General features: G+C 40.5%; 1 protein-coding gene across 1 annotated transcript in view; it reads left to right on the top strand.

Annotated features, from left to right (window-relative positions):
- Positions 1–12,813, top strand: part of CLYBL (citramalyl-CoA lyase) — a gene marked incomplete at both ends in the record, with an annotated part of 168,442 nt that overhangs the window by 87,625 nt on the left and 68,004 nt on the right. Inside the window, one exon of the mRNA XM_080612030.1 lies at positions 2,353–2,542. Within this exon, the coding sequence (XP_080468156.1) occupies positions 2,353–2,542 (190 nt within the window). The remainder of the gene's footprint in view (positions 1–2,352; positions 2,543–12,813) is intronic.

Raw genomic sequence — 12,813 nt, 5'->3', positions numbered from 1 at the left:
CCATGTCTTGTCAGGTTTCTGGAGTTGGAGGATTGGTGAGAGGCAGTCATTAAGGGTGCTTCAGGGGCTGCTTGGCTCTAGGCTGGAGTTAACTATTGATGGTCTGAGCTCTTTGACTCTTTTGTGCCTTTGGGAACTACAGGGCTGAAGCCATCAGAGAAAGAGAATAGAAGCTAATCACTTTTGTCCCCTCATATATGTTCAGTGGAGGACTGCAGAATTCTTTACCGACCTCTGTGTCACACTGAAACAAACCGCTCCTATTTCTATTTGAGATAAACCACTCTTCTACCTCCTCCTTGCTCTCCCAAAGTGTACTACTGGAAGAAAATAGGATTAAGTGGATTTAACTAGCAGCCACTTGAGTTGCCACAAGTTGTGTTACCATCCCCACTTCAACATGAAGCAGGGGACATGAAGTGGTTTGTGGAAGAGGGGCAAAGAGGGTACTTAGGAGAAACTCAGTGGATCTCAGTTGCATGTCTGCAGGTGTTGTCCGGACCTCCACCACCTGAGTCTGGAAGCTGTTGATGAAGAAGATTTATTAGCAAGGGTAGTACTAGCACTTGGAATAAAACAATATGCCATTTCTTTTTGACAGCAAAGCCTTTCTTAGGCTGAATTAAGCATTACTAGGCATATTACAAGGAAGAGTCTGGCAGTGGGTTTTTGTGGGCTTGTAAAGTAGGTCCACCCAAGACATGCAGAGACACAGCAGAGGAGGTGGTGGAATAGTTGTCCTTTTCAATTTAGTTTACTGAGATAACATGTAATAGAAGCTTTCTTCATCTTTTCAATCTATGACTTACATTCAGCTTTTAGGAGGCACACCCTAGGGGAAGAGAAGGTTCTTCTATGGGGTTAGCTTAGAAAGGCAAGTACTGTAGTGGTCTGTCAGCCTCACACCATGCTGGCTGTGGTTTAGATTGACTGAACTCCAAGCATTTTGAGAGGGTTAGTCATGTTCACATCGAAGAAAACCCATGTACTCATGTAACCATACATCATCCAAGTGTAGCAACTTGGGAAGCATTATTAAGAGGGGCACAGGAAAATGCATGGGTCCCTGACATGATGCGATAATGACATGTTCAGCATGGTGCTAGAAAAGCTTTGCATTACTCAAAGTGCTGAATAATATACATGATAATGCATAATGATGTTATATGGTAGGATTATTTTGTGGAATAAGTGACTTTTGCTCTTGAATAAGGCAAATTGTATTACTTTGTCCTCATTTTTCATGTATGAATGGGCCTGGGGAGTACAGTGTGAAATGGGAAGGAACAGGAGCAGGCAAGGGGATTTTTTTGGAGGGCCGTGGAACACAGAGGCACCCTCTGCAATTTATTTCTCTGTGCTTATAATTATGGAGCAAAGCAAGCTTCCTACCGCACTCAGGGCAGCTTCCCCTGGCAGTCCCACTGCCTCCAAGTGCACCAACCCGGCTCATGCCTAGGGTGGGTTAGATGGTCCCTCACCAGGAATACCAACACAGGGTGGAGACTGCCAGAAACCTGACGCCTCCAGCCCATGCAGATGCCACCTACTCAAGCCATGGGGCACCACAGGCTCACACCTGCACTGGAGGGTGCTGCACAAAGCATTTATAAGCTTTAAAAGGCACCGCAGTCAGCAGCCTGGTGATGGGTTTCTAAGCTCTGTTGATGGAAGTCTGTGCTGTGGATCTGAAGGTCTGCAGGCTTCTGAGAGGACATGTTTGGATTTGGGAGGTTCCATATTACATGGGGTTTTCATTCCTGTTTTCCTCATTTCCCCCTCCATCCATTTTGCTTATTTAAAATTTGCATGCAAATGTGTTTGTTGGTATAACACCAAGGTTGCAAAATCAACTTTGCAAGCCCGTGTTTGTTTTAACCAACGTCCCTGCTTCATTTGCAGCATGCCATCACGCTCCTGGAGCAAACACAGCAGATAGCAGCCTCTTGCCTAAAGCAGTCTTGATCTGTTCCCAGCACAGCCTCCATCCTATGGAGGAGACCTATGACTAGGGGAAAAACCAGCCACCACCCTTCTGTATTTAGTACTTGCTATAGCGCACAGAGCGGGCAGCGTGATTAAGGCTGCACAGATAATCTCAGCCCTGATAGTTCTTCATTCTCAGTGTTTAAGTTTGCAAGTTCTGTTGAACATAGTAGTTTTGGAGTTTTATACTGTAATTAGCTGTAATACTGATACTTCCCCACTTTGATTCTTCCTAAAGAAGAAAGAATACACAGATAACCCCAAACCAGCCACTGTTTACGTAGGAATGTTTCTCTTTTAAAATACAGTCAACTATTCTTTACAGCATTGTAGCCAAGAGTCTAATTTCAAAAATGTCTTTTGCAGGGTGGATTCTCCTCTGACAGCTGGTGTTACTAAGCTTAGTTACCGCTTTGCATCATCTCACAAGTACATTCCCAGGCGAGCTGTGCTGTACGTACCTGCGGATGATGAAAGGAAGATACAAAAAATCCCATCACTAAACGTAGATTGCGCGGTGCTGGACTGTGAAGATGGTGTGGCTCTGAACAGAAAGGTAATTAAAAATTATCTGTGTGATATAATCAGTGTTGAAGAGAACTTGTGGAAAAATGTCACCTTTGCCTTGGGAAACCAACAACCAGAGACAAGGTTAAATCTTAAGATCTACGAAGTAGCGTAAGGCTGATAGGCTTTGTGAAGGTGTTGGGAAAATCTGCTTGCCCAGGACTGAAAGACATCCCACGTAAGTAAATGAGGAGGGAGTTCTGAAGGAGTACAGAGCTGGGTGTAAGCTTTCATCACAGAAGAGTGGGAGACGCTGTTACTGCTGCATGTTTCTTAGGGAAGAGGAAGAAATGGTGTGAGAGAAGAGGAGCAGGAAAGGAAGAGTTAGTTCAGAATCACTAGGTGGGGGGTTTGCTGCTGAAATGAAATAATCTTCAGATTGTGATCAAAACAGCGTGAGTTTGGGTTTGAGTCTTAGGGTGTTTAGAAAGATTTTCTTCCTGAGCTTCCTGGAAGAAATGCTGTTAGAGATGTTTCTGAAAGAAAGAGAAGTTAGAACCTGAGTGTACAAGGTTTGAAGAACAGTTTAGACTGAAGGAGCTGCAAGAAAGCAGGGAGATAGACGTGAGATATGTCAAGTACTAGTGCCGAGTTTTCACTGACATTGACCTGGGAAAGAAGAGAGAATGATGTGGCACGCATTCAGGTTTACTTGCAAGCAAATTTAAGTATATGAAAATAACCATTTTAAAATGTTTCACATCTGAGAATCACATAGGTTGGAAAAGACCTTTAAGATCATCGAGTCTAACCGTAAACCTAACACTGCCAAGTCCACCAGCTTAAACAACGCATAGGAGAAACTGGCATAAATGTTTCCTAGTGAAAACTGTGTCTGAACAGGAACATAAGCTTGTATCACATTATTTTCGTATGTGTCAGTTTTCCTATCTGTGTTACAGTGCTTCAAACTACAGCAAACAGTGTTTAGGTTTCCATATGACTGTGTTGTCCAGGAAGTTATGAAAATAGGCTTGAAATTTTTACCATGTCATCTCACAAATGTGGATTATTCTGTTTTGTTTCTTGGGAATTAATGCTTTCCAGAAGGACTTTCTTGGACAGTGCTCTCTTTAACCTTCAGCCCTTTACAGGTATATTGGAAAGAACAAAGTTTACAGAGTCTGTGTATATGTATTTTAGTTCTGAAAAGTGACAATACCATTTCTGGATGTTCATGTATACTGCTGAAGACAGTTGGAAAACGTTTTCCTGCTGCTAAAATTCTATGTGAAAGACTAAGATTATATCTGCTGTCACAGCAAATTAGTATTGTTTAGGTTATATTTGGGGGGCTGCTGCTGTAAGATGACATAAGACACAATTGTGTATTAAACTCTAGTATTTTTAGGTGCAGCTTAATTATATCAAACAAATAATGTGTAGCAGAAGCAGCTATTTGTAACAGTGGATGACAGCAAAACAAAATTTTATGATCAAGTAACAAAGTCGACAGTAGTAATTTCTAACAGGAGGGGGCCCAAGCAAGGCCACCAATGTGGTCATGGCATGGAGAAGAGGCTGAGGAGCTGGACTTGTTCAGCCTGGAGAGGAAACGAGGGAGGGGCCTGTAGTGGAGGTTTTGCTGACTGAAGACAAGGAAAAAAAGTCTTTCCTATGCAGGTGATCAGACACTGAAAGAGGTTGTCCAGAGAGGTGGTGCATCCTCCCTCCAGGCAGGTATTCCAGCCTTGGCTAGGTGAGGCCCTGATCTGATCAACCTGGTGTGGAGTGATAGTTATCTCTGCTTTGAGGAGACAGATGAGCAAGGTGGTTTCCTGAGGTCCCTTCCAACCTGAATTAGACTGTGTGATTGCATGATCGAGTACCAAAGTTTAATTCAAAGTGACTGGAAGATTGAATTAATTTTTATATCTGCCACAGATACTCAGGAAGCCTTTGAGTCTTAAGTTCTATGAATATGAAGCTAAAATTATTATTGCTCTCACAGCTTAATTTTAATGGTGTTTATGAGTTGTTTTGAGACCTGTGCCCTTGATTTTCAAACTGAGGAAAAAAAAAGAGAACACTGGGAAACACAGCAACACTGAGCCTGTCCTTTAGTCATTATTCTAAAACAAATAGTACTGATGAATTTGACTCTTTTATATCACTAAAAATTATACTTCTGGATTTTCTTGAAAGTGCTGCAGAAATGTTGGGTTTAGGGAAAATCAGGACCTGGTTGAAGGTTCACAGTGCCTTGGGTCAAACTTGTCTGTCTACAGAAGGCCTTCACTTGCATCAAGTCCAAGCAGCAAGTTTGAAACATGTGTTAACAAATTTATTTTAACAAGATGCTCTGTGTTTTGTATCAAGATTAAGTTAGATTTGGAGAGATCAAGAATCTGAAATATTGGCAGCTCCATTTGGTTGCTCATTTAGAGGGAAAAAAGAGCTTCCTGTGACTGAAACTGATTACAATTGCAAAACTGCATTTGCTGTTGTAGCTGGTTTTGAAGCTGCAGTTATAAATTAAAAATCTTTATTGTCTAAACAATATTTTCTCTCAATGAAATTTCTTAAGATATCATCCTCCCACAATTATGGTTTGTAATGGCTCACTGAGAGCACCAGAACAGGTGAGGCCATACCCGTACTCCAAACTGCATATCATTTTGGTGCCCGCATTTCTTAGCTTCAGGAGCTACAGCACTGACTATGATTTCAGGTATCATTCAGGTATCATCTATGGACTCCTTTTTTTCAATCATTTTTCTAGTTGATATTTTGACTAAATCAGGAAAAAAAAAATAACCTTGCAGCAAGAAGTTCACAGGGAGAAAATTTCTCAGCAAATTTTCTGAGGGAAACCAATGGGAAGAAACAGTTAAAAAGCAAAGTTATAGTAAGCTGAATACTAGCCTGCAAGTAGGGTGAGAGCTGATACTAGTGTGAGAGTGGGACACATGGGGCTTTTTCAACCCCTCTGGGATGAGACAGAGCTGTAGGAAGTCTTCAGAAATTCAGAATAGGAATTCAGATAGGAAGATGTCCCAGTATTGCTGAAAACTTGAGCCATCTTTTACAAAGCTAGCATTAGTCTTGCTGAACTTACCCTGCTAGTCATATACAGGATATGTTCACAAACTGCAAATCCTGGTTGGAGCTCCACACGCTGTTTTTAGAGGTTCAAATGCATGGTGTCACATGGAGTGGACTGCCAGCTGCCTTTCCAGGTGTCCGATTCTGTAAGACATTGGGAATTTCTACAACAGAAATTTAGGTTTTGGTTGGAGGGAGAATTGAATACTGCTCAAGGGAAATTACTTTCCCTGAGCTGCTATTCACAGATGAAGGTAGGAGCAATACCCCACTGATGTACGTGTAAAGTTTCTCCAGTGTTGCCATACGTTTTAAAGAAATTACTCAGAATGTCTCACTTGGTGATATTTTTAAGTGAGCAGTTGAAATAGGAATTCTAAAACAATAAAACTAGAAATATAAAACTAGAAATAAAATACTAGAAAGAAACTATAAAACTAGAAATAGATTGCACTGCTGATATGTTTCAAATGCATCACACTCTAGAGACTTTTTGTGAAATCCTGCAAAAATACCCTGTGCCTGTTTTCACAGGTGAAGGCCTGAATATCCATTCATTTTAATTGTAGAAAAGAAAAAGATAAAAAATATGGCTGCACCAACACACTTGAACATGTAAGCCAGAAAGCTCGATAGCACGTTATACCACTGAGAGCTCTCTGTGTAAAAGCTGAGCTGTCACCTTGAGGGCTGTCAGCGAAGCCAGCACTCCCTGGTGTAGCTTTCTCTGTAGAGTTGCATCAGTTACTGTACTTCCATGCCAGGTGAACCTACTACCAGGTGGAAAAGTCTCCTCCTCCTGCTGGATTAAAGATTTCTATGCCAGTACTTTCATTTTCCAAAGGCAGAGTGGGCTAAGATTTCACAGTTGGTTCCCATGGGTCTTGTAAGGTTACCACCCTCACAAGAGAGCTTTCTAGAACAGCATTTTTTCCAGCAGGATCCTGTCTTCAGTGCTGCTGTTCTTCAGAGCATCCAGGTGTTCGCTGCCAGGTCAGCCTAGCAAGAGACCAGATTTGAGCTGATACTGCAGTGTTTATGCCTCTTTCTGAGTCCTTGACAAGAGTTTCAGAGCTTTTTAATGCTTCCAAACCGCTGCTATTAGTGGTTTTATCTTCACTGAGGTCATTAGGATGATTTTGAATAATTGGGATATACAGTGCCTTTCTCTGTAGCTGTCTTTAGTGTGCCATCAGGCCAGGCAGGGCACAGTCCCTTCTGCCAAGGATGACCTGTGAAAATTATCTCAGGCAAATTTTGAAGCGTTTAGGTTTCAGCCTTTTCTTTCCATGGGGAAAGCCAGTGTTATAATTAAGACTCAAAATAAAACCCCATGTTGCCCGTCCTCATGTTTTTTGTATCAGAGGTGTAAAAGCAATCCCTTGGAGTGTACATATGACTGGGAAACATCTGTGTGGTCCTTTGACACAAAACACTTAAAAATAGGAAATCTTATTGTTATTCCTGTGAAACTAAATAGATCTCATTCATCCAGCAAAAGTTATTGATATTCAGGACAGCACTGTAAAATGACGTAGGACCAATTAGGATTTAAGTTCCTAAGCCTTTTTTTCTGCAAATCGTGATTGTATCACTTTGTTGCTTCTAGAAAGAAGTTGTTCTCTCCTCCAGCACTCGAGCAAGAGAAGCTGGGGAAGAGGAACCTCAGCTCTGTACTTTCCTCACATCCCTTCCTCAGGAGAGGAAACAGCAGCTCCTGAGCCTCTTCTGTTCTCCCTGCTCCCCTCAGCAGCGAGGGCAAGTTCAGTTGGGCTGAGAGGATGGATAGGGAAGAACCTATTTTGCTTATCCGCAGCATGGCCTCATAGGGTCATAGCATAAATTTGTTCCTACTTAATGTCTTGTAGCCACTTAGAAGATCATTGCTGTGCTGTGCCTAAAAAAAAAAAAAAATAAAAAAAAAAAAAAAATCAATTAATTTTTTTGAATTGTCTGTTTTTAAAAATAGGATTAAAGCCTGACCACTTTTCAAACTGTTCCATTATGAATAACGCATATGTAAGAGATGACTCTGGGTTCATTACAGTTAAGAGCAGATCATCCGCATACATGCTGATTTTATGGAGATTTTCTCCCTATGAGAATGCCTTCTCCATCTCTCTAGTGATCTGATCCTGGGGTCAGAACAAACAGCATGCCGGCAACAGAGCATCCTTGCCTTCCATTTTTCCCCTAATCTGAGACCTTCTGACCTTTTTATTCCTTATCACTGACGAGAAGAGGCTCTTGCATGTAAAATAACAGTTCAACTAAATTTGGGGGTGGAGATAAATACATAAAATGGGTCAGCATGCTATAGAAAAAAAATCCTTTCCTTACTGAAATGCATTTCCTTACTGATCTTACTAAAATTGAAGGCTTTTACAGTATCAGTGGAAAAAGGCTGCAGTCGGCTTCCATAAACCTCTAGCTGTTTCAATTAAAATCAACAGTTTTCCTGTGTTATGTGATGATAATCTTCTTTTTTTTTTTTTTTTAATAAGGCCAAGTTGGTTAGGATTTATCAATGCCACAGGTATTTCTCTAGGCTCATAGTGAGAATGTTAGCTAGTACTTCACAGGCACAGTTGCATGAAACATTGATAACTAGGTTATTTTACCAGGTCTTTGCTGTATTTATAATAAATTAGTACTGTACCTAATTGTATTCCTCCTACAGGGAGAAGGCTTGCTGATAAAGTGTGTAGAGAATGATTAAGTGTACACAGGCACATAGTAGGGTGACTTCTCTTCAAAAGATGCACAAAATTAAAATGGGAATGCTGCTTTCCCCAGTGGCTTGCCGTTATTAAAAGTCTCAGTAGCATGGGAAATTCTTCTGTAAGAACTGGGGAGTCCAGAAGTCTCTCTGGTTTATTGTAGGGAAGCTGAACTGTACAGTGAAACTCTGCAAGGCCTTTTTGATCCTTAAAGAGTTCTGATGAATATACATTTTTATGAAAGTTGTAAAGTGTTTTCATTTCCTTATTAATCCCACCATGGTCCTGGAAGAACTGCCACTCCTGAGTGGTAACTGTGACAATAACAGGTTTTGTTCCTATTGTTTTACTCTACAAGCCAATCATCTTCCTTACAGAAAGATTTGAGGATTCATAAGGACGATTGCAATATTCAGCAATTTTCTTCTTAATGAGCTCAGTAATGCATGTGTCTCTTTGAGCAGAGCCTTTGAATTGACAGTTATTTCTTTTCCACTGATTCAGATGTATCCAATTAAGTTTGACTTGGACATATTCTGATGTAACTATTACTGCTGACAGAATAGTGTCTAGAAACTTAGGAAAAATGTCTTAGCTCAGTTTTAACAGAGATTTCAGGTAGGAATACATTAATAGACCTGGGAAAATATTTTAAAACATACAGTTAATGTTTGCATGGACTCGGAATTCACAGCACTTCAGCTCTTCATGTGTAGTCCACTGTCCACAGGCACATCAGCCCACCTGGGTACTGGAGACTAATTGCAGGACTAGAAGTCATGTATTGCTACACATTTCTGGACCAGTTTTCAGTATTTCATCTGGTTTTGTAGCAAAAAAAGACCTGGCTGCACAGCCATTGAGCATCTAACACTTAGTTTGAAGGGAGCAGTTGAGTTTCAAGGGAGATACAAAAAATCAAGCCAATACAAGAAGTTCAGAGTACATGTGTAGCTTAGAAACACTCTGTTGAATCAAATTTGGGCAGACTTTTGTTTGTCTGCAGAGCCATGTGTTGGATTATGTTGTCAGAGCTGCAGTGGTACTGAGGATGAGAAAAACATAAAGGTACTGCCTAGATTGCCATCACAGTGGTTCTCAGCACTCAACACTATTTGCTCCAGGACTCCTTTGCTTTTTTGTTGGCCATGAGCAGGCAGAGGAGTATGTTTGTATGTCCAAATTTCTATTGCAGTTAGTCTTGAAACCTAGTCTTGAGCCTAAGACTCCACTGTGCTTGTAACCAGTAGTCCACCCTACTTATTCTCCCACATTGCAAGGGCCACATTTTGAAAACAGGCCAAGCACAAGGAAACCCATGGACCCCATTAACAGGGACATGGATGAGAAAGTGGTAGGACACACATAGAATACAGCACTTACACTCTTTTTGATAAACTTTTCTACAAGGTATCTATACAGTCACAGTCAAGGTAGTGGTCTAGTGAACCTTTGGTTTGGTTTAGGTAAGATATGTAGGTAAGGGAAGGTGGAAACACATGGTGCTTTTCCCAGTGCATTGATGCCCTGAAAGCTGGACCTGTCCCAGGATGGTGAGAAGTCAGGGAAACCTGAGATACTTAGAAGATTATGGGCAAAATCTGTGGTTTATTTTACCAAACTGTTTAAACATCACCTGTTTACCAGGGGTTTAGTAGTAGTTACAGGTAGCAAAACAGGGAAGCGTAAGGATGCTGGATAAGAGAAAAGAATTTCTGATGTCTGATGAAGGAACAGAATAGCCATATAAATGGAAGTTGCAGATGAGGGTGAGTATGTGTGTGGTCAGGGCTATGTTTGGGAACCTTGGCAGGTGTCAGCTGAAAGCATAATATTTAACCTCTGTACCTTTGGTTTCACGTATTACTCTTCTGGAGACAAGAGAAAAGGATCCTAGCATGGAGTGGTGGAAATTAAACCACCAATACCTATGTGGAGGGCTTGTTTCCTTCCACTGTGGGCTCCTGCTAACAGCAGCTAACAGGAGCCCACAGTACTTAACAATGCTGCAGATTCTGCAGTCCTTATTCAGATGACATTTCAGAATGAAGGAAGGACATTTGTGTCTAAATGAGTAATTCAGGATTAAGCCCTTCAGGAGTTTAAGCTTCTTTCTCCTGTATATACTACATATATTGAAGGCATGTGTGCTGTGCTAGTTGCAGGACATACCATTCCCAAGGTAAGCACAGAACCATCTAAACCCAATCTTTTATTTCCACCATGAACTAAGCCCATGCCATGATGTTCCTTGAATTTAGAGTGGAGTAATTTATCTCTGTTCAACAGAAGACAAAGTACATGGATTACGATTGCCTAAACCCTTGGGTTTTACATATTCTGTAAATTGCTTTCTTCTCTGAATAGTGAAAAGACTGTATGTTAAAAAGTGCTTTATACACCAAAAGAATACGCTTTAATGGAATAGGCTGGTACCCAAAATATTTACAAAACCACATCTCTGGCGTACTGAAACTGGAGAGCACTCAGAGCCATGAATTCATTGTGCACTCACGTCCCAGAATAGACCACAATTCACAACTCTTGTAATTTTTCTAGTCCCTATAAAAGCCATAAAAAATAGGAACAGAGCACTAGAAACTACATGCATTTGTTTACTCACATCCAAAACTGCATAGCTTTGCTATGCCTGCAGCAGGCTCCAGGGGCACAAAAGCTCTTAATGTTCCCCAGGTTACACATTGCCATGCCCAGAGTTTGGGCTTCCAATCAAGGAATTCTTTTGTAAAGATGGAAAAATTGCGCCCTTTTTTTTCCCCCCTTTTTTTTTTTTTTTTTATTTCTTCATTTTGGGTATGTCAAAACATTTAGCTACATATGAAAGTTACTGGGTTTGTAGTGGGGTTTATGTATATATGCAGCATGTGCAGTTTTTAGCACATCTAAATGCATTGACAGAAGTATATTCATAGCATCATAGAATGTTTTGGGTTGGAAGGGACATTAAAGCTCATCTGGTTCCATTCCCTTGCCATGGGCAGGGACACCTTCCACTAGACCAGACTGCTCAGAGCCCCATCCAGCCTGGCCTTGAACACTTCCTGGGATGGGGCAGCCACAGCTTCTCTGTGCCAGTGTCTCACCACCCTTATAGTGAAGAACTTCTTCCTAATATCTAATCTAAATCTACTGTCTTTCAATTTAAAGCCATTCCCCCTTGTCCTGTTGTATGTCTGACCAAAAACAAATGCACACATCTACAAATGCAGCATATTACAGATTCAGAAGTTGATATAAGCTGATCTGCTGAGGTTGCCCATCTTTTCTTTTGACTATGACTGTCATGACGGAGATGATGATCTGTCTTCTTGTTTCTCAGTAAGAAAATTGATAAGCTGACTGTGGAGTCTGATTATCACTTTGCATCTTCTCTGAAAGAATAAATAAAATCTTAGTGTTTTCTGAGTCTGACTACAATTTCTAGCTTTAAAGCAGCTTGGTTGCTCTGAGATTGCTGTTTCAACTCCCGAATGGCAACATAACATCGTGCTGTCTACTGTGGATCCTTGTAATAGCTGTTTTTGCTATCCTTCTTTCACTGAAGTGCTTTAGGCCTGCCCTCTCCAGAACAATGTATGTGCCAGTTATTTCAAGTTTGGGAGAAAAGAATTATAAATGTTTTTCTTCATTTCCGATCACTGAGACCCAGAAGACCATAAATCCTTGTGTTGTTCCTCATTTGGGAGTAAATGGTTGTAAAGATCCTGTGTTTGATCTTTGTTAAAGATCCTTATGCTGTTCATTTTAGGATGATAATAAACTGTGGCTTGCTCATTCTTTCCTCCTTACTTGTTACAGTCTTTTACTAGATTGCCTCAAAATATCTGTGCTTGTGCCAGGCTTGGGACAACTTCATCTTCTAAGGTTTCACAATACAATTGAGTGTTAAAAAGGGGCGTGTTGAGCAAAGTGGTATTTTCTTCTTTGGTTACGTTTTAAACTTTGATTCCGCACGGACAAACCTTCTACTTGTTAACCAATTATTTTTAAATCGAATAATTATAGATCATAATTTATTATACATTTTCTTGAGAAAAAGGGCAAATTAATGCATGTAAACATGGGTGAATCTATTTAAATAAACTGTCCGCAAAATCCTTACAATATGTAAACAACATTTGTTGTGCCTTGGAGATAGCATATGATTGGACTCACGAGACCCTGTTTCTTCTATAACTTCAAAGGGAATTTTGTATATTTATGGCAATAGCAGGGTGTTAAGTGTAGCTAGACAGAAATTATACCTCAGCTATTTAGTTAATGCCAATAGGGATTAAATTAGATTTTATAGCTGTTAGTGGAAGTCTGTTTTGTACCTAACAAGTGGGATTTTTAAATCCTGGAAAGCATAATCCTATTATAAAACTGGCAGCTGAATTAACATTATCTAGGAAGCAAGTCTTCACGGATTAACATTTTTTGACATTAACAATGAAAAACTAATGCTACAGGCATATTAGATGCTATTCCCAAA

Source organism: Psittacula echo (genome assembly GCF_963264785.1).
Source record: "Psittacula echo genome assembly, chromosome: 3".
Classification (NCBI taxonomy): domain Eukaryota; kingdom Metazoa; phylum Chordata; class Aves; order Psittaciformes; family Psittacidae; genus Psittacula; species Psittacula echo.
The sequence above is the reverse complement of the archived record's forward strand: the minus strand, read 5'-3'. Positions and strand labels throughout refer to the sequence as shown.